Source organism: Setaria italica, chromosome II (assembly GCF_000263155.2).
Source record: "Setaria italica strain Yugu1 chromosome II, Setaria_italica_v2.0, whole genome shotgun sequence".
Classification (NCBI taxonomy): Eukaryota; Viridiplantae; Streptophyta; class Magnoliopsida; order Poales; family Poaceae; genus Setaria; species Setaria italica.
The window spans coordinates 5,788,714-5,814,599 of NC_028451.1; the positions used below are offsets into that span (position 1 = coordinate 5,788,714).

A 25,886-nucleotide genomic window follows, 5' to 3' on the forward strand; every position below is an offset into this window, starting at 1 on the left:
AAAATAATTTTTAAGTCCATAAAGTTTGTCATGATTATATAGTTTTTTATTCTAGGTGTGGACAGTACTGTATTGTAGTGAATATATGACGTGTATGTTTTGTTCTGAGTGTTCGAGCTGTAGTAAACTTTATTCCTGTGGGTCAATACATGTCGCGTCCAGCCCGTGGGCCAAACCAACCCAGCCCAACGACATGAGCCCGTGAGCCAAACCAACCCAACGACATGAGCCCGTGGGCCAAACCAACCCAAAGACGCAAGCCCACCTAATCTATTTTTTTTAAAAGACCAAGCCCACCAAATCTCGCCGACTTCCTCGCAGCCCTTCCAGCCGCGCCGGCAAGTCCTCGCTTCCACATCACACAACCGCCGCGGGTCGGCGGCGCCATCAACCCCTCCACTCCGCCGCCGCGCGCCACCTCGACCTCGCCATTTTATGTCGCCCGCCTCCTCCCTCCTCTCCCCGCACGCCCCCCGGCGAATCCTCCCGCTCCTCCTCCCCCTCCGCCTCTCCTCCTCCTCCTCCGCCGCCTCCGCGCCAATGCCTCCCCGACGCGACGGTGTACGTTCTCCTGCCCTCCCTCCGCCGATAAACCCTCTAAACCCTAACCCTGCCTCACACTCTCTCTCTCTCTTCCACGCAGACCAAGCCGCCGCCGCGCAAATGGAAGCCCAAGGCCACCGACGCCTCCTTCTCCTCGTCCTCCGCCTCCGCCGCGGCCGGGATCGCCGAGCCCGTCGGGAGGATGACCCTCGCCTCGCAGGAGCCGCCGCGAGCGGGGGCGGCGCAGATGTGGGTGCCGAGGGGCTACGCGACCTCCGCGGCGGACGCCCCCGGCGTCGCCTCCGCGTCCACCTCGGCCTCCGCGGCGGTCACGGCGGAGCAGGGCGGTGCTGCGAGTGGGATGCTCTCGAACCTCTTCAAGGTGGACAACAACACCTTCACCGAGGCCCAGATCAGGGCCACGTTCTACCCCAAGTTCGAGAACGAGAAGTCCGATCAAGAGGTGAGTGCTTGGTCTGCTGCTGCTGCTGTTCAATTTGTCATCGTCCCTACCATTTCTGACTTGTGACTGACAATGACAAGTGTTTTACCCAAAAATCGTGGAGGATTCACCCTGTGATTGGTAGGCTGGTTCTGATAATCTGATGCTTATAGATTGCTGTCACATTGTGGGTTGGCTGGGGTTAGTTCAGTAGTTTTTGGTGGGCATAGGTTAACCAACAATTGCTGCCTGTTTCCTATGCATTGTGGTGATTGGCGAAATTGACTATTGGAATTCCTAGAGGATTTGCAGAGTACTTCGACTGAAATTAGCATTTGTACATTCTGTGATGATTTGAGCAGTTGCACACTCGAACATGGTATTGTAGCTGTAGAGCTCGTTCCAGGACTTGATGAAGTCATCTAAATTTTCATCAGTTAAAGGATATAACCATTTAATCTTTCTCCTAATAAACATTTAATTTGCATCTCTACTCAATTTTCAATTTTTACTGTAGCTGTATAGCTCTTGGTGACTTTGATGTGGCCATAATTAGCCTCTCATAAGGCAACGCTTAATGAGCTCACTGTGCAATAAATTCTTGTGGTTGTAGATTATTCTGTCTTCGTTTTTCTGTTGTTGCCATTCAGTCAGTGGAATAATAATTTTAGTTTTATTGAGAAGCTTACACTCACATTTGCGATGACAGACAAGAACCAGAATGATTGAGATGGTATCGCACGGCTTAGCAAACCTTGAGGTATGTCTGATATTTTGTTTTGCCTTTTAATCAATTAGTGAACTAATTAGAAAACCTTGAGTGAACTAATCAGTGATCATAGTGATGATGAATTCCCTCCTAATATAGTATAAGAACATTATTCCTCCAGGTTACACTCAAGCATTCTGGGTCACTCTTCATGTATGCTGGTCACCATGGTGGTGCATATGCAAAAAACAGCTTTGGGAATGTGTATGTTTTGTTCATCTCTCCTCATTATTTTAAGATCAATTTATGTGATGATTGAAGTTTTCAACTTTTGCTTTTAGATACACTGCTGTTGGTGTTTTTGTTCTGGGGCGTTTGTTTCGTGAAGCTTGGGGGAAGGAGGCCCCTAAAATGCAAGCAGAATTCAATGATTTCCTTGAGGTATTCAATGTTTAGGGCAATGTTTCTCAAGAACATCATGATTTTCTTGTTTGTGGAGTAATTCATATAGCAGTGGAATATAGCCTTGAACTAAGGAGAATTAATTTTGTTTATTTTCTGTTGTGGTTTCAGTATAACATCTTAACATTGCATCTTTCTTAAGTAGCCTAGGAAGTTAGAGGAGCAACCCTAGGCTTGCTTAGCTGTTTTGCATATTTTGCAATGTGGGATCTAGTTGGATGTTGGAAACTTTGTTAGTAAGAGTAAGTTTTTACTGTTACAGCTCCAAAAAAAAAATGCTTTTAGCTAACAAGTCGATGAAAAAATCAGGAAGTGTATGTGCTTTCATTGCAGTGCTAGTTAATATAATCTACTTATTAAATTACTATTACATTAAAACTCATCATTTTAGCTCTGCTACTTTTTTGCTTTCTGGGTAATGGAGGGTTTCTGGCTCTGCATATTTCTCGCAGTTCCTAATTTTTACCTGTTTTCTGCTTCTAGAGAAACCGTATAAGCATTTCAATGGAACTTGTGACAGCTGTGTTAGGAGACCATGGGCAAAGGCCTAAGGATGATTATGGTACGTCCTTTCTTCTGTCCAAGGCAATTAGTAATCTACTTATAGTTCGTTCAACTTTTTTAGATATTTATTGATTTCGGTAATTTTTAAAGAATAAAAAAGGGTCAGATTTTGATTTCAGTGGTTTTCTTTACACTCACAAAATCTACCATTTTGTTGTGTCACAACTGTTGAAATATCTTTATTGGATAGATTCCTTATGTGTCACTGATTATTTCTTTGTTTCCTTATGTCACCGGATTGCAAAGCCATTTTTTTTCTTTCCCATCGTTGACTGTTAAAAGCTTGTAAAATGTTGCATTTGTATGGTAATCACCAATTTGCCCCTAGTTTACATGGACATCGAAACTTCAACAGTTTATTTCCTGCAGTGGTACATTTGGAAAGTTCTATTTGTCTTGTAAAATTGTAATGTAAAATCAGCACCAACTATTTATCTTTTTTCTTTCTATTTATAATTTATATTGCCTTTGGATATGACTCTGCTGGTACTTTAGGGCAATTAATTTTGCGTGCTACTTCTCCTGCACCATTACTTTACTATTGAGTTGTTTGCTGCACTTGTTTATTTCATTACTTTCACTGTTATCGCTATGTGTATATTTATTCATTTTTGTTTTGGGCGCTATGCAGCTGTGGTTACAGCTGTAACGGAGTTGGGTCATGGCAAGCCAAAATTCTATTCTACTCCGGAGGTGATCGCATTTTGTCGGAAATGGCGCCTTCCTACGAACCATGTCTGGCTATTTTCTACAAGGTATCCACCAATAACTTTATGCTCAGGAACATTGCATTATAAAGAATTTGGCTGCTTTGTTTCATGTGAGATACATTTACATCCTTTTTAAAATTGAGTGTGAAATGATGACAACCTTGTATAGGTTGTTTAGAGATGGACGTAAGATCTTCTAATAATACACTTGTCGATTGTGTCATCTACTTTCATATTTTCCAATCTTGTGGTGTTTCGGCAACTTGCATTACTATGCATGCCCTCTGCCAAAATTGTCTTATGCTTAGTTCTTGTCACAATGGTTTGTTGCATTGGCTGATAACCTATGCTAAGCATGCTCACTTTTTTCATGCTAAGCATGGCTGATAACCTCCGCCATTTGCCGATCTTGTTGGGTTTCGACTCTAACCTACCCCAACTTGCTTGGGACTGAAAGGCTTGGTTGTTGTTGGTGGTGTTGTTCTTGCTTGCCCTCTGCCATCTTTTGCTTTTTTTCCTGTCACAATGGATCGTTGCGTTTACTGATGGTTTATGCTGATGCATGCATAATTTTTCCTCTGCACTATCAATTAGTACATGTGCGTTATCAAGGAGTATAGACTTTTGTATCTCTTAAGTTGATGTACCATGTTTATACTGCTAAAAACATGTTCAACTGCTAGCTTGTTATTGCATAATGCTATTTTTTTTCATGCTTGCATTCATCCATCGGATGGCCTGCAGGCACAATTTTGCATGTAATTGCAGGAGCAACTTACAGGAGTTATGCGTTCACCGCTGATTCTGATCATAACATTACTATGCTCTCTATTTGCATCATTCGGTAGGAAATCGGCCAGTTCATTCTTTGCTGCTTACGATGCATTATGTGAAGAAGGAACTGCAACACCTGTTTGCAAAGCCCTTGATGAAATAGCTGATATATCGGCACCAGGTAAAAATATCTCGACTGATTGTTATACTGACTGATGTCTAAATCAATCTTGTTCTTTTTCACCACTGTTAGGTCTGGTCAGTTAAGTACCACCTGTGGTTAGAAGTTGGGAACTCATGCTAGGTTAATTCTGTTGCAGGGTCAAAAGATCATGTAAAGGTGCAGGGTGAGATCCTTGAAGGTCTGGTTGCTCGTATTGTGACTCGTGAAAGTTCAGCTCAAATGGAAGAAGTTTTGAGAAACTTTCCACAGCCTCCAATAGACGGCGGTAAGCTGCTGAACTAGAATCCTATATCTTATCTCATTGTTAAGAGCAGATTACGTGAGCTTTACAAGAAACAAGAAGTTTTGGTTTAGGTGGTTATTTGAGGAAAACTTTTGGATGCATGTGGGTTTGTTCTAACTTATGAGATTATCTCATGATGCATTTCAGTTATGAGCTCACATTCAGGTTTTCCTTTCTCGTTCAGTTGATTTAGATTTGGGACCAAGTTTACGAGAAATATGTGCTGCTAATAGGTCAGATGAAAAACAGGTATTAATTTTGTCATGTGGTTTTTTATGCTTTATGATATGTGCTCCATGTTGTTCAACCTTGCTATAACCTCTTTGCAATTATTTGACCAGCAAATTAAAGCACTTCTTGAAAATGTTGGAGCTTCGATGTGTCCAGACTTTTCAGATTGGTTTGGACATAGTGGACTTGATGCTCAGTCGAAAAGTACTGATAAATCAGTTGTCCCTAAATTTTTGCAAGCACATCCTACAGACTATGCAACTAAGAAACTGCAGGTTGGTAGCTGTATTTCTCAACTGGAATGGGCAGGGTTTTGTTATAAATAAAGTTGCTACAACAATGTATCAGTAACTATACAGACATTATATGTTTATTTTGTTGACTGTTGCAGGAGATGATTCGCTTGATGAAGCAGAGGCACTTCTCAGCAGCTTTCAAATGTTACCTGAACTACCACAAAACTGATTCTCTTTCAAATGACAACTTGTGTTACAGGATGGTTGTACATGTGCATCACGATTCTGTTTTTAAACGTTATCAGCAAGAGATGAGGTGAGCTTTGTGAAGTCAGCCTTGTGCTTTACCTTTTTTTTAGGGCAAGCCTTGCATTTTACCTTGATATCTCTTTTATTAACTCTAAACGTATGCTGCTATTTTTAGGAAAAAACAAAGGGTTGTGGCCTCTATATAGAGGTAAGCTGAGCCAATTGTAATTCAGATATGAGCTATGGTTCCATTCACTGACATGTATTCCATGGTTAGGTTTCTTTGTTGATGTAAACCTGTTCAAGGCGACGAATAAGAAGGCAGCTGAACTTGCCAAAAATGGCGATGCTTTACTGAAAAATATCAACGGTGCCATGGACTCAAGTTCTTCAACTGTGGATGGTCTGGCTGATGAGGATTCAAATCTAATGGTTAAGCTTAAATTCTTGACATATAAGGTACTTTCTATCAGTGTTTTCAGCTTTCTTTTTGGTGTTATTGGTCACTTCTTGAGATACCACTACCAGCATTAAAGGTTAATGGTTATGTTGGATTGTTCATGCTCATTTTGCTGTGCTTCTAAATTAACTTTTGAAATGTTACTGCTACGCCTACGGTTATGCATGGTTGTGCTATTCCTTTATTGCCATCTAATCTACTTTTGGTATTTCTGTTGCACTTCATTTCCCTTTGAAGCTATTTTGTTTTTGAATGTGTTAAGGACTAAACCCATAGACTTTGTTGTATTCTGAATCCTCTAACAGTTCTTATTTTTCTATTTGACAGTTAAGGACATTTTTAATTCGTAATGGCCTGTCTACCCTTTTCAAAGATGGACCGTTAGCTTATAGAACTTATTACTTAAGGTATGCTATGCATGCAAATTTTCAGTTTCTGTCATATTTCTGCAACAGATAGGGTATTAATGAAGAATTGAAATGAAAACATATTCAGTTTGCTACTTTCTGGTACAACTGTTCTATTTAAGATGTCTCCATAATTATGTAATGCTAGAAAAACAGTGCTAATGCTTCTTCTAGACCTATGCCTGTTTAATACTGTGTTGATGAGCAATGCTAATATCTTTCAAGTGTAGCCATGCAAAGGCCGGATAGAGCCTTTTCTGGCATTCAAGTTCTTTTCTTCATCACACAATAATTCGAATATTTTATTCTTATAGCTGTAAAGTTTTTATTTTAAGTTCTGTACTATATATATAGTTTTATTTTGCTGTAATAATAGAAGTAATTCTTGGAGATTTTAGTCATATAATCTTCTGTGCTCTCTATTAAATAGAAAATATGCCATCTCTGATGTTAATACCCCTATATGTGTTGATAGGCAAATGAAGATTTGGGGAACATCACCAAGCAAACAGACAGAGCTTAGCAGAATGTTGGATGAATGGTACTATTACCACCTCCTTTCGCTTACAGAACTGTGCATATTCGTTCATTTAATTTGATTGCCTTACCCATTCAGGGCTGTCTACATTAGAAGGAAGTATGGGAATAAGCCACTGTCATCCTCAACATATCTTAGTGAAGCAGAGCCTTTCCTTGAACAATACGCTAAACGCAGCCCTTCAAACCAAGCTTTGATTGGGGCTGCTGGTAACCTAGTGCAGACAGAAAATTTCTTGGCCATACTTGATGCAGAGAAAGATGAAGAGGGTGATCTTCGGGCAGAACATGGGGCAGCACCTTCTAGTCCTGCATCAACGTCTGCTGATGTGGTTCCCAAAACAGAGGGCCTTATTGTCTTCTTCCCGGGTAAAGTAACTTCTGACATGTGCTTAACAACTTTTGAGTTGCATTAGGATAACTGAGACACTGGGTGTCTTTTCACTAATCTGAATTGAAAAGTACGAAAAAAGTTTATATTATTCCACTGGTTTGTGGGTATACGGTATATCTTGACTTTCAGCTGGGTTACTGATGTGCCACTCTGGTCGAACCATCTCTTAATCTTAAATAATACTAGGTCTTAAGGTAAGCTTTAGGTTTTCTTAATCCATCTAAACATACAAAAGTTGTAGTGTCCACTTGCTTATCCAACACACAAACGATAGCCAATCAAGCTTATAGCCCTTGGACCAGATAAACTAAGTAATCGACAAAAATTATGTTGGTACAGTGTTCTTATTGGTATTTTTCTTACCAATCTTCATCCTGTTCATACTTGAAACTGTTAAAATAAAATATTTCTCCTATCAAACAGTATTGTTTTATATTAAAAAAATTGTGTGTGTGTGTGGGGGGGGGGGGGGGGGATCTTGATGCTGATTTTGTACTTTCGTTTCAGGTATACCTGGTTGTGCAAAGTCAGCTCTATGTAAGGAAATATTAGACACACCTGGTGGCCTGGGTGATAATCGTCCTCTCCATAGCTTGATGGGTGATCTTATTAAAGGTATGGAGCATTTTCAACATTATTTATGCTGTATGGTTACTTTGTTTACTGGAGTATAACGTGGCTTCAAACCGTGATGGACAGTGCTTTTGCACCTTCTTTAGGACCATCCTATTGTGCACAATGGTTATGGGCTTACCGATATATGCTTTGTTCCTGCCAATATACTGTCTTTGCATTATGGTCTGCTGTATCAACTGAGAGCCTTGATTTTACTATCTTGTTCATTATGCTGGTGCCTAGTCATATTTCATTCATGTGCTACGTTACTCTGTACAATTGGTATAAACTTAAGTGCCAACTATGTATCTGTAAGAGAGAAACTCTCATCTGAGTCCTTCCATTCTTACACAAAGTTCTGGTTTGGAGGTTCAGATTGAATTATTTAGTTTGGAAAAGCCCTTTACTGTCTTTTATTGCTTGCTTTGATTCCTAAACAAAGACTTGGCTGCCTTGATACAAGAGGTGCTGGACTGGCTAAATCATGGATATCTCACTGGCTGTAGTCTCACCTGAATCCTATTTGGTTGATGATCCAGGCACATTCAAGCCTGTATTATTTGCATCCCTCTGATACTTAAGCCCATACTTTCTGTCCAGAACACAAGTATGGTGGAGACCTGCTAAAGTGGCATTTTGCCAAAAAAAAATGTGGCCAATTAAATGATATTGTTTGGCATTTGTGTTAGCATTGCTGTATATCAGTATCAGTTTTGTTTGGCGTAACTTCCATTTATACACATGCTTGTTCTGTAAAATTTCTTCCTGGTTTTAGGTCCTGTGATTATATTCAACTTATCACAAAAATTTGTTAGGCTTCTAGAGTTATTGGTATATTTAACTATTTTGTTAACTGTGATTACAGGAAGATACTGGCAAAAGGTTGCTGATGAGCGAAGAAAGAAACCGGCTAGAATAACCCTTGCTGACAAAAATGCACCAAACGAAGAAGTGTGGAGGCAGGCAAGATTGACATCATAGTATTGATAGAAAACAGTTTTCTGAATGCTTCATGTTTCGACTTTAAGGCTCGTTTGATGGTAGAAAATAGAGATAGAACTGATAAATCATCTTTTCCAGATTGAGGACATGTGTGGGAGCACAAAGGCAGCCGCTGTTCCTGTGGTTCCAGACTCTGAAGGTAGATATGCTTCTTGATTTATCACTCCCTTCTTTCTTCTTTACTTCACCAGTAACTCCCTTGTCTTCTGAAAGTTGTGTGCTGCACTTCAAATTTTTGACAGAGGTGCAATGTATGGCACCTATGAATCTGGAGCTTCCAAATTACAGTTGTTATGGCCTTGATCCAAGGAGAATTTGCAGATTATAGAAGAAAATTGCTTATCTTTGGCCCATGTTTTCTTGCATTGTTAAGTTGATCATGTTGTGTAACTTTTGTTCTGGTTTCTTGTTTTTGCAGGCACAGATTCAAATCCATTTTCTCTTGATGCTCTTGCTGTTTTCATGTTTCGTGTCCTCCAGCGGGTCAATCATCCGGTGTGTAGTCACCCATGCAAATGTGTCATTATCACTTGCATATATATTGTGAAATGCCTGACATTTGTTAGCCTTTAATTTCAAAGGGAAATCTGGATAAGGCATCACCCAACGCGGGCTATGTTTTGCTAATGTTTTACCACCTATATGATGGCAAGGTATGTACATGTCACGTAAATCTGTTTCCGGCTCTTTGAATTCACCAAATCACTGATACTCTCAATTTCAGAGTCGAAGAGAATTTGAAAATGAACTGTATGAGCGTTTTGGCTCCCTGGTTAAGATGCCTCTCCTTAAGCCAGATAGGTAGGGGGTTTTCTTGAATTGTTTTTTCCTTTGTTCTTTCTAGAAATACCGTGAATCCCAGATTGAGCTATGCAATTAGAGAAAATGTTCAGGCAGATGTTCGATCCACTTATTTTCCAAGAAAAAGACGGCTTTTCATATCATGGGCAAGAAAAAAAATCATGATGAGGTGACTTGTCTAAACTAGTAACTCGATCTTCCTTTGATTTCAGAGCTCCATTACCTGGTGCTGTGAAAGCGGTGTTAGATGAGGGGATTAGCTTGTTCAGACTGCATCAGAGCAGGCATGGAAGGTATGAAGATGTTAGCCCCTTCGATATATAATCCCCACCTTATCTGAGCACATTGTACAGACAAGAAATCTATCAATAAGTTTTGTAGGGCAAAAATTGCCTTTGTACTATAGCAAGCTCTTGAATACATAGTAATGGAACATGCTGTACAAAACACTTCTCCCAGAAACAGTTGATCTAATTTAGAGTGTCACTTTGTCTAATAATGTTGACAAAACCAGAGCTTCATTTCTAAATTTGCATGTCTATATACTGGCTGATTTTTACAAAACAATGTCAAACCAGAGTGGATCCATCAAAAGGTTCATATGCTAAAGAATGGACACAGTGGGAGCAGAGGTTGCGTGTGACCTTGTTTGGGAATGCTGATTATATTAATGCCATTCAGGTAACTATTTCATAGATAAATCAATCATCATCCATATTCTGTTGTTATTGAATGCTATAGACAGTAATGTTTTAACCTGTGGGGCCAACTGCTAATCTGGAAATACTGTATAATTTACTTAGGGGGTCATTTCCCTATGCTTCTTATTTATGTGAATATCAGCAAGGATTATTAGGTTATTAGAAAGGCTGTTCGTTCAATCTATCCTTCACCTTAAGTCTCCCTTCATATAATGTTTCAGGAATAGGAGCACTATTTTCAAATGCTAAGGTTTCCTTTTAGCTCTGCTTTAGCAGTAGCGTCAAATGAACACTTTGAAGTATCCTGTGATGTGTAATTAGGAAGTTCTATGGTCTGCTATACACTAGTCCCATCCTTCGTACTAAAACCACAATGGACTACTTGCTTTAACGATACTAATGATGATTCAGTTCTTGTTTAATCACAAAACTTTTTTGTAGGTTCCGTTTGAGTTTGCTGTGAAAGAAGTACTGGAACAGTTAAAAGCTGTTGCAAAAGGTGATATCAAAACACCTGATACTGGGAAGCGGAAGTTTGGAAATATCATCTTTGCTGCTGTTAGATTAACCCCAGCTGATATAGTGGGCCTTCTCCGTAAGGTGAGAACAGCATGCTCGATTGCCCCGCCTTAAGTTTGCTCCAAATTTGCAGTTACAAACTCTGCTTGCATGCTTGTTGGAATCCATCCCTTTTGTATAGGCATGTAGTGCCAGTAGGTTTTGTATTGTCGATGATGATGTATCTTAACACTTGTGGTACATTGCATTACTGTGACAGGTGTCAGAGAAGGACACTGCCGTAAACACTTTCCTCAACGAGATAAAACTGGAGGACAGCCTAACCAAGGCCCACGTCACCCTCGCCCACAAACGAGGCCATGGTGTGGCTGCAGTCGCGAGCTACGGAGTCTACCAGCACCAGGAGGTCCCCGTGTCGTTTAACGCCTTGTACTACACCGACAAGATGGCCGCCCTGGAGGCGCAGCTCGGGGCCGTGAACGGCGAGCAGATCGAGTCCAGGAACGAGTGGCCGCACGCCACCCTGTGGACGGCTGCAGGCGTCGCGCCCAAGGAGGCCAACACGCTGCCGCAGCTGGCCGCGGAAGGAAAAGCGACGCGGGTGCCGATCGAGCCTCCCATCACCATATCTGGTGTGTTGGACTTCTACTGATTTGCCCGCCCGGGTTTTAGACTCTGTAGGTGCGGATGTGAACAATGGGAGATATGATCGTTAGCTTCTGGTGGCCTTACACAGTTACACGTTAGCAGCTGATCGTGGCAATAATTAGCATGTAAATTGGCATTAGTCTCACGCCACAATTGTGAGGGCTTATAGGATCGAACCCTTTTGTTTTCCCCCTCGAGCCGATCCCTGGGGCGTTATAAATAACATGCCGTGGCTACGGTCGCTTTTCCACGATTATGAAGTTTCGATGCACGGGTGAGCCGAAAGATACGTCTCGGCAAACATCTGTAAAGGTTAACGCAGGCTAGCAACATCCACGAACGGCATTTGACACTGGTGCCTTAGTGGAAAGCAGACTCGATCCCGATGTGTGAATGTGTCTGATTACGAACCGTGGACGCGGCAAGCACAGGGAACGGTGCTGAGCGCGTATACTGGCACATGTTTTCTTCCACCTGCACTAAGTACGGATCGGGCATGACATGACGCCATCGGTGGTGGGCCCTGCTGTGACGTGCGCGCGCGGCTGCGATTAGCCAAATTGTGGAGCGCTCCTCACCTAAGAAGATGCGGCGAAAGTTCCAGCCGACATCGACAAAGAAAAAGGGTGACTTGATGCTAGCAACATATATATAGACCTCCCCCGATCCACACGGTACACAAAGATAGCGAGCAATCTGTACACATCGCGCTGCCAAAATGCACCTGCCATCTACTCAGTGGTTTCCTCGTCTCGGGTCTCAATCCAACCTCCAAACTTTCGAGCCAACAGCATCCCAACAAGTCATCGCGCCGCCAAAGAGAAGTAAACTCTAGCTAGCTCCGGCTTTATTTTCGCATACCACCTTTCCAATTCCATCTCCCACCCGCGATAGAGAGCGACCCGATGTTGTCTTCTTCGTATATGATATGATATGACAGTCCTCACATTAGATAATATGTACGCATCGCATTGCCAAAACGCCAGGTCTCTTGTAAGGAACTGCCCAAATTATCTCAACTAAATCAGGTTATCATCCATTGATCGACCCGACTTACTCGAAATAATTTCGGTAGTCCCCGGTATACGCCTTGAGCATCGTCCCGCATACCATTTTTACATCATGGCAATCATCACAAGGATACATATGAGAGCAAATTTTAAAACTTGTTTACAAGTCTTGATCATCTTATAAAAATTTATAAATTATAATTACAATATATAAGCAATTAGAACATAAGAGTTTCACCAATTAAAGTGAGGTTTGTAACAAACTTAGATTTAGCTTAGGTCTAAGTGGCTATCCTAACATGTTTTTCTTAGATCGAGAGTTAAAACGCAGCGGAGATATAAAGTAATAATGTGCAATAATGATGTCCTTGCCCATAAGACACCACCTGCACAAGATTAGAGTGATATCCATCATTCATCCATATTGCTAGCTTAGGTGGACTGAATGTGGCAATCACTTATAAAAAGGAAACCTGTAAAACAACTTAACGGCAGCACCGTAAGTACATTGCGTACTTGCAGGACTTATCCATAATACTATACATTTGGTGGATGCATGAGGCTTGTCAAGTTTGAACATTAGACCATAAAAAAATGCGAGCATAATTTATCAAGTGAATAAGCAAAAGACATGGCCTCTACTTTCTCTATCAAGCACCAATACAATTGCATAAGTAGTAAAGTGATCATGTAGTCATGAGCCTAATCTTCCACAAGCTCTTCACGAAACTCTATGTTAAAGTCCAAGTACATGAGTGTGCTCTTTGACCGGGAACGGGGCTATTACAATAGATTATAACCCTGCAGGGTGTAACTTTTCCCACACGAGGCGCAAGACCAACGACCATACCATTGGCCTAGGATAAGTGTTGATTCATGCCCCCGACTGTTCACATACCCGCACCCAACTATGAACGAATGGCCGGAAATGTATAGATGCACTGGACACGGCCGCTCACACCTCATCACATCCCGCGCCGAATCCGGTCAAGGCAAGGTGCGACTTATGCTACTTGGCTTACCCTTCCCATATTAAGTATGCGGTTTGTACGAAATAGTGCTCAAGTATCACAGTGATAACGACCAGGCCTTAACCAACTCAAGCAAGCCTATGCCACTTGGATTTCACTTTCAACATGGCCTAACACACTTGCTCAAGTCTTGAATCATCATTCATGTTGCTCATCTTTTATGCTTTCTCAACTACTCAAGTATAATTAAGCAAACATCCAAATTCTCGCGAGTGGTGGTGACATTACCACCCCTCGACTTCTACCGAGAACTAAGCATGACTAAGCAAATATATCGAGATTTCTAGCATCCATACTTTGGGCCTATTTGGGACTGCTCCGCTCCAAAAAAAAAATAGCTCCACTCCACCAACTCTAGGAAAATAGGGAGCTATGTACCTGTTTGGCTACCGGATGCAAATCCAACTCCAAAAATTGTAGGAACTAGTGGGAATAGTCACTCTTACTCTTGGGTGATTTTTTTCCTGCTAGCTACAGTACCACGTGGTGCTACAATACCCTTGCCACTACAATACATGAGGCGCTACTGTACACATTTCTACTATGCTTCATCTTATTTTTACCCATGAAAAATTTACATATTGGAGAATATAGACAACATTGTTCCAATAAAAATTTAATATACCTAATAGGTAGCACCAAATGATATTACAAAATCAACCACACCAACATTAACTAGTTCCAAGCAAGAGAAAGGGCACTGGCCAACTCATCACGAAATACATCCATAGTTGGAGCATTAGCATCGGAAGTAGACCGGTCGGACGCCAAGGGAGAAACTGCATATTTGTTATATTTGTTATACCTTTACGGGATAGTAGGTATGTAACTAGGATCACGATCAAACCAATCAAAGTTAATGTCTTCACCTCCATGTTCACGAATATAATTGTGAAGGACCATAGTAGCCACAACAATCATCTTTTGCTTGTACACGGGGTACGGTGGCATCTTGTAGAGAATTTGCCACTTCATTTTTAATAATCCAAACGATCACTCAATAACATTGCGAATAGATGAGTGAACACGATTAAAACAAGTTACAAACGATCGAAGTGTATGTGTCAGTCCAGTCCATCATATCGCCCTGACCATGATATTCACATATATTTTCAACTATTTGGAACACTAGCAATTGTTCAAATATCACAACACTCATGACACATTCATATATGCATAGCAAATCTATTAACATAGATGAACATACATCAAGGACAATTTACATACCTCCTCTTCTTCATTCTTCTTGGCTGCCTTGAAGGTCTTCTTGCTCTATTCTTGGCCTCGACCTCTTCCTGGCCACTTCTTGCCACAACCATGGCCAACATTTCCTTCGTCAGCACCAAGAAAGGCGTCATCCACGCTAGGGTCAGCCCCAACCAGGGAGTGGCCGCCCTTGGCCAGGCCTCCAGCCAGGGGCTCTTCCAGGCTAGGCTCAGCCCCAACCAGGGGGTGCCTGCCGTAGGCCAAGCCATGGACGCCCCCGGCCAGGCCGTTGGCTAGGGCTTCTTCTAGACCCGGGTGGCTGCCACCAGCCAAGGGGTGCCCGTCCCTGGGAGCCGGTGAGTGGAACAGACTCCGGCCGACGGAGGTAGAGACACAGGTGGCGTTGGCAGCAAGAACTCTTTGGGCGGCATGGGCTTGGGTCAAAGTCGATCCAATTGGAGGATTATTCACCGATTTGCTAGGATTGGGGAGTTGAGGATCATCCTCGGCATCCATCTTGCCAATTTTTCGAGTGTCGGAGGAAGGGGAGAAGGTGGCGGTAGTGGTGGAACAGAGGAGTTCGAGAGGGAGGGGAGGCAGCGGTGATAGAAGAGAAACAGGTGCGCGGGGTGAGGAAAGCCTCGATCTTTTTTTCCTCTATGAAACGGTATGTGTAACCTGTGGCATTGGTGGGTAATTTCTACCCAACTCCAAGAGAAGGTTTGAAACTAGTGTTTTCGGAGCACCCTTTGAGGTGCTCTAGAAAAACCTTGGAGTTGGTCCCTGGATCCACCTTTTTTCTGGAGTTGGTGTTAGTGGAGCTGGAGATGTCTGGCAAGATGAATCTGGAGCAGAGTTGCAAAACTTGAGCGGAGCAGTCCCAAACACGCCCTTTCTCTAAATAAGTTGAGCTAATTCCAAGAGTTGACATGTTTAGTAGGTTCTACACATTGCATATATCTAGATAGAGCTAAGCTCGTGCACAATCATTAATAAATAATAGCTTTCACATTTAGAAAATAGAGTTGAGATACATAGGTGCCTGCCTGAGATTGGTGCTCTAAGAAAGCAACACTCTTGGACGTCGTTCTCTAAGAAAAAGATATGAATGCATGAATTGGAAAAGATGCTATGAATGCACATGTGTATGAGATGCAATGACTCATGGGAAGTAAAAGCTAAGATGATTTCAGGTCATCAAGCAAGCAATCAAAGGTTAGAAGCAGGACACACAAGCACAACATAGAGAGAAGGTACTAAAATAATAAGCCATACATGTGCATATAACATTCTAAGACAAGTGGTAGTATAAGAAGGTTATTTAACACTAGTTTTGCTACTTTTTTAGTTGCCATATGAACTATTATATAATTAAATTATCACAACATAAAGCATCAATTGGAGTATTTCTTGATTGTTAACAATATTAAATAATTGACAATGCTCAAGTAAGCTAGCAAGTAACACTAGTTAACCAACATTAGACAATTCAAGAATTAATGATAAGCTGTAGCATCACATCTGAAATAGGAGTAAAAATATAACTTTTTAAATGAGAAGCTATTTAATCTTGTTACACTTACTAAGGCAAGCATTATTATTCTAGTAGTTTATAACATGGAGGTTTCTAATCACAAAGGCATAGCACATTTATTTAGGAAATTGCAAACTATATGAATACATGACTACTTCATGAGTATTACCCATGTTATACAATATATAAGAGTCCACCAAGGCTAACACAACTAGATTCTTAATTTTGGAACACATATGTACTTATTGTGCATTTTACTAATTAACTAGGTTTAAGTAAACATAGCTACAGCTGTACCAATCTACATATGCTTCATACAAACAAACACTTCTACTAGACGATACATGTCATATGGAAACTAGCAAAGTTGGTTTCATAAGTTTTAGACTAACAGAGAATTAACTATGCAAATAACAAGATAAGCATATATTTAATCAAACTAGAGATTAAAGTAATAATTTTTGGAGAAAACATATTTTTAGCCGGTACTAAATATCACGACGAAACTAGTAGAATTTGTTTCTTAATATTTAGAGCATTAGAGAATTAGTCATGTTTTTAACACCTCATACATAGCAATGCAAATCTTAGGATATTATGAGTGCAGAGAAGAATGTCAACTATTTTTATCATACAAGTATACATGATAGAACATTTAAATCCTACACAAAACAAGGATATATTCACGGTTTTCCTCAATGGCATAACTATAAATAACTCGTCAAGTTCCCGAAAATGGTATTGCCGGTGATTCTAGTGACCGATTGCAGTGGGGTTTGATCGTAGAGCTTTCTTAGGTGATGGAGATTCAGTTTTAGATCATAGCAACAACATGCACAGAGGTTTAGACGACATGCAACATTAATGGAGATAAGCTTCCATGGAGGTTAATGGAGGAGCTTCCAATGAAGGAGAGAGGAGGGGGAAAACATAGGGGAACCTCACCAAGGATGGGAAATGATGATTTAGAGAGTCGCAAGTTGGAGTAGAGCAGTGATGGAGGAGATTAGGCTTGGACTTGCTTCATCGGAGTTGAGGAAGAAGAACCCGAAGAACAACTTGTTCCAGGCTGATTCTTGCGTGGGGGAGGTTGATGTGGAGGAGCGGGAGCTTGTCCTTGGCCTTGCCAAGCTTTGGCAAGCCAGCTCCTGCCTAGGGTGACAGCGGAGGCGAGCATCAGGAGGAGTGGCAGAAGCTCGAGGAAGAAATAAGAGTGAGGGAGAGAGAAAACACGAGGAAGCCTTAGGGGTTTTGTGGGGAGGGTGCGGACGACGTCAGGCGCTTGGCGGACGGGCTGGAGGCCGTGTGGTACGGGAAACGGCTAGCGCATCATGGAGAAAACAACGTCAGCTGAACGGAACAAGGAGGAATCGACACCTGTGGAGATCTCCAAACAATTTTACGGAGATTTCCATAACTACGGAGTTTTCCGAAAAAAGTTACTGAGTTTCTGCAACTCTCCCAGAAAAGAGAAAACTTCGAAGAATACGCAAAAATCTCCGGATACTCCGCAAAAACCTGTGGAAATTTCGCAAAACATTGCGGAAACTCCACACAAAACATCATCAACAACTAATTTGAGAGTTTTGCATGAATTTCTCAAGATTTAAAGGAAGAACATGTTGCCGGGACTGAAATGAAATAGACTGAACGCATTAAATATGTCGATTCAAATTGGACCACCTAGAGATCTCCAATAATCATGAAATAAATCAAGGAGGTAGTATAAAACAAGGTCAACCCATTTTGCTCATAACTAGCATCATAGCTATTGCAGGTTTGAAACAAAAATTCTTCCCAGGAGGCTATTTTGGAGTTTTCAGGTAAACTGTTTGGTCTCAAGATGGTCTCTAAAATTCTAGGAGAAGTTACCTAAATTTATGTTTGGAGAAGCACTAATTTATCAAGTCATCTTCCAGCATAGGTTCAATGGTAGAAATCTAAGTTTATTCACAAGGTACATGTCAAAAATCAAGTTTTTAATTAAATTTCAAGTCCAATGGTAAATCAATTGGGCTCAAAAGATGCAATGATGTTAGAGATGATGCACATGTATGCTCCATGACATGATCAACTATTTTGGGTTATTACATCCCTGCTGTATCAAAACCCTGTCAGCTTCTACCCACCGATGCATGCAGCATACTTGTCGATACAGAAAGGTTGTTGGCATCATTTTGAAGTTATCGAAGTGATGGGCAACGACCTAGTCGAGCTGAGATATATATCATCTGATGGCGATAGGACGGGTGGGAAATGCAAGCCCCAGAGCAGATTTCGAAGTAGAGACCCGGCGCCGAGACCAACCGATGGATTCGACGTCGTCCGCCGTGCTCGCCGGATCCGAGGTCTTCTTCCGTCCAAGACGACGACCGGCCGCCCCGGCGCCCACATGCGTCAGCAGCGTGCACCGGCGTACGTGCAGTGGTACTCCCTCCGTCCCAAGTTACATGCAAGGATACAGTTATTAGTTGCAGCTAGACCTGTGTACTTTCGTTCGTAAGGATAGTCATCAAAGAATAAACAATGAAGTGTTCAGTTATGCTTTCTGATTCAGCACAAGTCTCGTGTCTCGATGGGTCTGAACGAACCCAATCTGAATCCTCTCTTTCTCTGACTGTGACGACTAATGGAGTCTCGAAGCAATAATCTTGGTTTGCCAAGGATCGGAGAAGGTCTCCGTCACCTTTTGATTTTGGAAGTGGACGCGCACCTTTTTTATCTCTTCCGGTCCACCGTACCTGAAATCTACTCGCCTCGTTTTTTAAAAAAAAAGTGTACTCCAATTTACATGGAAGAAAAAAAAAATTCCTAGTAATATAGTATTCTTTTGGGTCACTAGTCTCTCGTTGGTTAACTTGGCGCTGGCCCACGACATGCCGAAACGTCAATCTCAGCATGTCTGATGGATGATGATCAGCCCAATTTTATTAGCTTACGCTCTGACGAATTGTGACAACCAACTAATCTCGGTCGTGAGGAGAATTGATGATACCTGCCCTTTGCAAGGCCACTCGAGTTGCTCAAATTTCAAACTTGTTGATTTTTGATTGATCGATAGTCTAGTCTAGCTAAAGAAAAAATGTGCAGATTGTAGAGACAACAACGCTGACTATAGCAACTTCCAGGAACGGCAGTGGTTTCACTTTGGTGCGTGATGAGTGAGTGGAAAGCAGGATCAGTTGTGAGTTGTGACTGATTGCGATTTGGCGAACAGTGGACCTAGCTGCAACCTGCAAGACCAGGAACAGTGAAGAACACGTATACGAATGGAGACTCCCCTTTTTTTTTAAGTTCACACGTCTCATGTCCCCATCCAAAATCTTGAAAACTCGGCGACGAATAACTTGCCAAGGAATCTTTGATTTGCCACCCAACACATCACCTCTTTTTGTCGTCATGCACCGTTGCCCCTGTGGTAGAGAGAGACGTGATGTACGACTCCATGTCTTCCACTTCCACCCAAGTGGAAAAGAATGATGTTTTTTCCAAAGGCATCTTTTTTGGATCGAATTGAGATTGTCCCTATTTCATCGATAAAGATGGAGAAACTTTATAGAAAAAAATGATATAAAATATTATTCTCGAGCTAAAGGTTTCGTACCATGCTTCTTTTTGGTGTGTCTTCTCAAAGACATCGTACCATGCTTCTATCCTATGTCGTCGTGTTATGGCATGGTGAATCTTTAGGGGGACCAGGACACCACGTCGCAAATGATCACGCCCCAACAATATCGGCTGGCGAAAACAAACAGAACCATGCATATTGGAAGCGATCGATGAAGTTAAATACATACTGCACTGCATATATACTCAGGCGCAATTTTTGGGTCGCCGCTCGGCTCACTCCACCTGCGTCGTGTTCAGAGGTGATGTTGCTCAAGTCGAGCTGGACATCGGCTAACAGGCTGCTTGAGCCGAGCCAATAGGATGGATGGGCGCGTGCTGTAATTGCGGCGGCTGGTTGGGTGAGGCCTGACCACACGGAGGTCGGGGTCGGTTGCGTCTATTGGATGCGGCCACAAAATACTTATTCTATGGCTGGCCATAAAGAAACACTTATATATACACACACAAAAAGTAATATATTGCTTGGTTATTATATATATTCATAAATTGTTCAGTCATGGTCTCTCCGATCAAGCAGTAGGGATATGATCGAGAATATTAGGCTCGTGAGTGATGACTGATTGGTCCACTTGGCAGCATCTACCAGGCCATTGCTACATGATGTCATGCCTCGGCTCATCTATGACGTGTGCGTAGGATCGTATCGATCGACGAGCTGTGATTATCCAGCAAGACCATAACGTCCAAGACGACGGCCGGTCGCTCACATGCGTCAACGTGCACCGGAGCATGCGCATGCATGCATCCGTCGCACTTTATCTAACCTGGATCACGATGGTAATTAACATTAGACAATTGCACCGTCCAGTATAATTTACACTTTTACAGCATCATGTAATATGGGAAGTACGTTATACTATGCAGCAAGGAACAATTGCAACGTGACTGCGTGTCACTTGTACCACCACCAGCACATGTCTCGATCGGTCTGGACCCAATCTGAGCCCGGAATCCCTCGCACCTGACTGGCGACGAAAAACATTGCAATCTTGGTTGCCAAGGAAAGAAAAAGCCAAGGGTCTCTATCACCTTTGTGCACGCCACCTTTTTGTCGCGTCCGGCGGTCCACGACCTAAAACTCCTGTGGCCCGGGAAAAAAGTTGGCCGGCCTCGTAACCATGCATATCCATGGTCGTGCCGTGTCGATCTGCCATGGGATCGTGCATGCATAAGCTCTTACTTCGTTCGATCTGCTTTCTTTTAATCCTTGTCCGACACCTGTTTGTGGGAGAGATCGAGCAGCTCGTGGCACAATGGCCACTTGTCTTTTGCACCGAATTCGGGAGAGAGTGACACTAGGTCCACACTAGCTGGTAGCTACTTTTCCATGCCGTCCACATCGTCTCCATTCTTCTTTCTGATTCACTAGTGCGTGTATTGGGTTGAACAACTTGAACCCAGCCTGAATTAGCAATAGCAATCTTGGCTGCCAAGGTAAAAAGGTTCCTTTAAGAAAAATCTGAGACCAGCCAAGGAGAATATCGTCTGCAACGCCTTTCCACGCCATCCTTTTCGTCTCTTTTGATCCAACTGACACGATCCAAATGCCCCTTCCAACGCGCCAGCAGATCGAATCAGAACGTGCGTGCTTGTGCGTGTGGGCAAGAAATGAAATCTCGTGCCACTCTTATTTTCTTTCTCAAAGTATTTGATGTTTTATGAGGTGTTGAAAGGCGCAAGTAATCATAATCAAGTAGGGTTTTTAAACTAATTCGCAAAATTTTAAACATTTAGCGATTTTTCGCGTAATATGCACACAAGCATTTTGTCGGGGTGCATCGCAAAGTACTTGTGCAGAGGTGGTTTGGAGCCTTACACATGAAGTTCCAATTTCCAAAACGGTGATGATGCTCATGGCCAATTCTGTTGACTCGGTTTATATCAAATTAGTTACTACTAATGCTGATCTACCAGGAAAATTCTACCTGCTGGGAATATGCAGTTTTTTTCGTTCAATTTGCCACTCATGGAAAAAAATCACAAAATCAATGAGCCTAGCCTAATCATCTTTCCTTTTAGGTAGGTTCATAGGAGAACTAGAATATATTGCTTCCGTCCATTATTGGATCTGTCTAGAGATTCTTGTCTCACTGATCTTTTGTCTCCACTAGGTTAAGATAATCTCTGCTCCTATCTTCTTTATTAACAATCAAATTTGATTATGTGCATTCTAATTTCTAATAGCATCATACACATAAGATTACAAGCATATACTCTCCTTCTGCATTTTTTTTCAAATTTATATTAACTAGTAATTGTCTTCCATGGGCTGTATATCAACTAAATTTTAGACTTTGAATCTTTTCTTGAACAGAAAAAAAGCCCCAACTGGAGCATTTATTTGCATATTCATCGTGCGTAAAGTATATGTTGAGCTCACATCCATGTTAAAGAAACTTTCGAACCCATCTGTGAGATAAAAAATTGGCAAATTCGAATAAATAACCTCGCCTAATGGGATTTAAAATTTAGGCTTCGAATTTTGTATGGATATAAACCAAGAATCATCTCAAAATTTTTGAAAGGTCTAAATAAGCATTTTGAAGAATCTTCAAAAAATTATCAAATTTTGAATACTTCTAAAAATATGCATTTTGAAGAATTTGTAGGTTTTGTAATGCTAGGAGCACTTTCACTAGTGAAACACCCTTTTATGAACAAAATACAAAAGGGTAGGGTATTTTTTTTTAAGTTAGGTATCGCATTTTGAACTTTGTATGACTCAGCGACAGGAGAGCACATTACGCGGGATCGGAAGTGCGCTGTAGATTATGCAGGCAACAGGTTCAAGTGCAAAAGAGAACATTGGGTCGAACAAAGTGCCAACCATCCAATCTCATGGGAATGTTCATCCAATTTTTTCTTTCACTTTACTTTTTGCAATGAAATATACATTCTCATCAAGTCCTAACTACTAATGTCCCATCATAAACCAAACAAAAAAGAAAAGAGAGATTTCATTGGTTTAAACTTTAAAGTGAGTACATATTCACCCACTAAACAACTAGAGTACCTGTGATTTGTGAATGCCTTTCACCTCCTTTTCCCATTTGTTTTATAAAAGACCTTCAGCAAATGTCTGCCAAACAATTATAAATGAACATGGCAAAGATATAGTGTTGCACGGCACATTCCAAGCTTCCCAGCAATTTCTCTCCCACGAAGACGATGAAGTCTCTGTTGCTCTCTGCTCTATATAAACACCAGAGCCCTTCTGATCACAGAGCCATACGAGTGAGAGTGAGGCTCACAGGCAGCATCTGAGAGAGAGATAGAGAGGGAGGCAGCCATGGAGGCGTCGTCGCTGTGGAGCGGCCTCAACTCCGGCATCGTGCTGAGCCTCCTCGCCGTGGTGTGGACCATGCTGTGGCAGGGCCTGCAGGGCCTCCAGCTGCAGCACCTCTTCGGCCGCCACTCCCGCCGCATCTCGCGCCGCCTCGCCGCCGCCCTCGACCCCTACCTCACCGTCACCGTCGCCGAGTACGACGGCGGCCGGATGCGGCGGAGCGACGCGTACAAGGAGGCCCAGGCGTACCTGCAGCGCGCCACCCGCGAGGCCGGCGGCGGGGTGCGCCACCTCAAGGCCGAGCCGGACAAGGACCCCGACCGCCTCGTGCTCAGCATGGACGACAACGAGGAGGTCGCCGACGAGTTCAAGGGCGCCACCGTCTGGTGGCTCGCCTACACGGCTCCGCCGCGCGAGGACGGCGGTGGCTCCCCCTACTTCTGGGGCCGCGGCGCCGCCCGCGCTGAGCGGAGGTTCTACCGCCTCTTCTTCCTCGAGCGCGACCGCGACCTCGTCCTCGGCGAGTACCTCCCCCACGTCCGCCGCGAGGGACGTGCCGTCATGGTCGAGAACCGCCAGCGCAAGCTCTTCACCAACATCTCCGGCGACACCTGGGACTCCGACGGGTTAGTCACCCGACCGACCGCCATGAATCATAGCTTGTTTGTGATCCCCGCGGGTCTTATCACTGATATCATCTCCTACTAATGGCTCCAGCTTCTGGTCCGGCAGCTCGTGGAGCCACGTGGTGTTCGAGCACCCCAAGACGTTCGCGACGCTGGCCATGGACCCGGCGAGGAAGAAGGAGATCATGGACGACCTCGACGCGTTCCGCAAGGGGAAGGACTACTACGCGCGCGTCGGCAAGGCGTGGAAGCGAGGGTACCTCCTCTACGGCCCGCCGGGCACCGGCAAGTCCACCATGATCGCGGCCATGGCCAACTACCTCGACTACGACGTCTACGACATCGAGCTGACGTCCGTGCGCACCAACACCGACCTCCGCAAGCTCTTCATCGAGACGACCAGCAAGTCCATCATCGTCATCGAGGACATCGACTGCTCCCTCGACCTCACCGGCAAGCGCAAGAAGAAGAAGAAGAAGGCGGACGGCGACGGCCAGAGCAAGGACGGCGGCGAGAAGAAGGACGGCGCGGAGGCCGGCAAGGAGGAGGAGGAGAAGGCCGACGACAAGGGCGCCAGCAAGGTGACGCTCTCCGGCGTTCTCAACTTCATCGACGGGCTCTGGTCGGCGTGCGGCGGCGAGCGCATCATCGTGTTCACCACCAACCACGTCGAGAAGCTGGACCCGGCTCTGATCCGGCGCGGGCGCATGGACAAGCACATCGAGATGTCCTACTGCTGCTTCGAGTCCTTCAGGTTCCTCGCCAGGGTGTATCTCGACGTGGATGCCCACCCGCTGTTCGACGCCGTGGCGGCGCTGCTCCGGGAGGTGGACATGACCCCCGCCGACGTCGCGGAGAACCTGACGCCCAAGGGCCCCGGCGAGGACGCCGACTCGTGCCTCGCCGCGCTGGTGGAGGCGCTGGAGAAGGCCAAGGAGAAGGCGCTGGCGAAGAAGGCCAAGGAGGATGCGGCGCTGGCGAAGAAGAAGGCCGGAGGAAAGGCGAAGGAGGTGGCGGCCGACGAGACCGACGATGATGACGGCGACGATGATGACGACGACGATAAGTAGGCTGATGTTGACTTGATTCTTGGTTACCACTCGACGATGAGTGCTTCCATTGCTAGCTAGTGCCTAGTGCTAGTTGCTAGAGCTACAGAGTGAAGAGAAGTGGAGATTGAACACGTGCTCTTTTCTAGGGGTATGTGGTGTTAGCTAATCTGATTGGATATTTGGATCTTCCGTGAATAATAGCATTAGAGCAACTTCAAGAGTTTCTAAAAAATTCTTTTCCAAAATGAGGTATTGGAAGCTATGTTAAAAAAATTTTCCCCAAAAATATATTAATCCACGACAGAACATTAAAAATTATCCTTAATAATTTTATAAAAAAGCCACCTCACTCCCGCTCTCACCGTCCCTCTCCACCCTCGCCGTCGGGCTCACCCCCGCCGCCGAGGCTCTCGATCGCCACCAATGGCAGCGAAGGCGCCATAGTCAGAGCTGGCCGTGGCTGGGCAGGCGGCGAACGCGGTGAAGGTGCCAAGGTGGCCGCAGCGGCGCGCCGACGCTGCTGTTCCTGAACGCAGGTGTGTAAGATGATCCCCTTGTTTTCTGATGAATCTCAGTTGGCTTGTTGAGGACCCAGAAATACAAAACAACTTTAGAATCGCAAAGGATTTGCTGTGTAAGATGGCTTCTTCAGAGATTGCTGGCCAGGCACCACAGTAGCCATCGTCAGGTGCTCATCCACACCAATACTGTTAGGAACGAACGGCGTATGGAATATGAAGTAAAGAATCAAACCGCAAGGAGACACACGATTTACGTGGAAAACCCCTTCAATGTGAAGGGGAAAAACCACGGGCACCAGCCGGCAACAATCTCACTATATCAAGAGTTTGGGGTTACACGCCTACGGCGGCTTACAAGAGAATCTGATGATCTCTCTCTCTTCTGTTTCTTCTGTCGCATGAAACCCTAGCAAGGGTGTCGGTATATATAGTACCGAAACCCAGACAGGGGTTAATGAGCGGTACGGACTCTTGGTCCCGTGTGAGGATGGAACTCCTCCTTGTCCGACCTTGAGTCCT

At 43.6% G+C, this 25,886-nt stretch overlaps 2 protein-coding genes across 3 annotated transcripts; both read left to right on the top strand.

The window, feature by feature from the left end:
• The first annotated feature begins 330 nt into the window (after positions 1 to 330).
• Positions 331 to 11,725, top strand: LOC101764394 (tRNA ligase 1). Its single transcript, XM_012844207.2, has 27 exons — positions 331 to 561; positions 644 to 1,006; positions 1,695 to 1,745; positions 1,876 to 1,958; positions 2,036 to 2,135; positions 2,640 to 2,718; positions 3,352 to 3,475; positions 4,279 to 4,385; positions 4,525 to 4,653; positions 4,856 to 4,920; positions 5,013 to 5,177; positions 5,294 to 5,455; positions 5,565 to 5,595; positions 5,665 to 5,846; positions 6,175 to 6,254; positions 6,730 to 6,795; positions 6,871 to 7,160; positions 7,693 to 7,800; positions 8,666 to 8,763; positions 8,881 to 8,941; positions 9,221 to 9,297; positions 9,384 to 9,455; positions 9,527 to 9,603; positions 9,816 to 9,896; positions 10,182 to 10,284; positions 10,746 to 10,904; positions 11,083 to 11,725. Exons 1-27 carry the CDS (start codon positions 436 to 438, stop codon positions 11,473 to 11,475), a joined length of 3,432 nt encoding a protein of 1,143 aa, XP_012699661.1. The 5' UTR covers positions 331 to 435; the 3' UTR covers positions 11,476 to 11,725.
• An 11,286-nt stretch (positions 11,726 to 23,011) lies between these two features.
• Positions 23,012 to 25,078, top strand: LOC101764795 (AAA-ATPase At3g28580). 2 transcript variants are annotated; one of them, XM_004955668.3, is made up of 2 exons: positions 23,012 to 23,794; positions 23,886 to 25,078. In XM_004955668.3, the coding sequence occupies exons 1-2, from the start codon at positions 23,172 to 23,174 to the stop codon at positions 24,862 to 24,864; spliced, it is 1,602 nt and encodes a 533-aa protein (XP_004955725.1). In that variant the 5' UTR covers positions 23,012 to 23,171; the 3' UTR covers positions 24,865 to 25,078. The 2 variants fall into 2 exon arrangements, with proteins under 2 accessions (XP_004955725.1, XP_004955726.1); XM_004955669.3 differs by having other exon boundaries at positions 23,901 to 25,078.
• The last annotated feature ends 808 nt before the right edge of the window (positions 25,079 to 25,886 follow it).

Coding starts and splice junctions, on each gene's coding strand:
- LOC101764394 (XM_012844207.2), top strand. CDS start 436: ATGTCGCCCGCCTCCTCCCTCCTCTCCCCGCACGCCCCCCGGCGAATC. Junction 9,456..9,526: donor ACCACCTATATGATGGCAAG/GTATGTACATGT, acceptor TCTCAATTTCAG/AGTCGAAGAGAATTTGAAAA. Junction 10,905..11,082: donor TAGTGGGCCTTCTCCGTAAG/GTGAGAACAGCA, acceptor TTACTGTGACAG/GTGTCAGAGAAGGACACTGC.
- LOC101764795 (XM_004955668.3), top strand. CDS start 23,172: ATGGAGGCGTCGTCGCTGTGGAGCGGCCTCAACTCCGGCATCGTGCTG. Junction 23,795..23,885: donor GACACCTGGGACTCCGACGG/GTTAGTCACCCG, acceptor TAATGGCTCCAG/CTTCTGGTCCGGCAGCTCGT.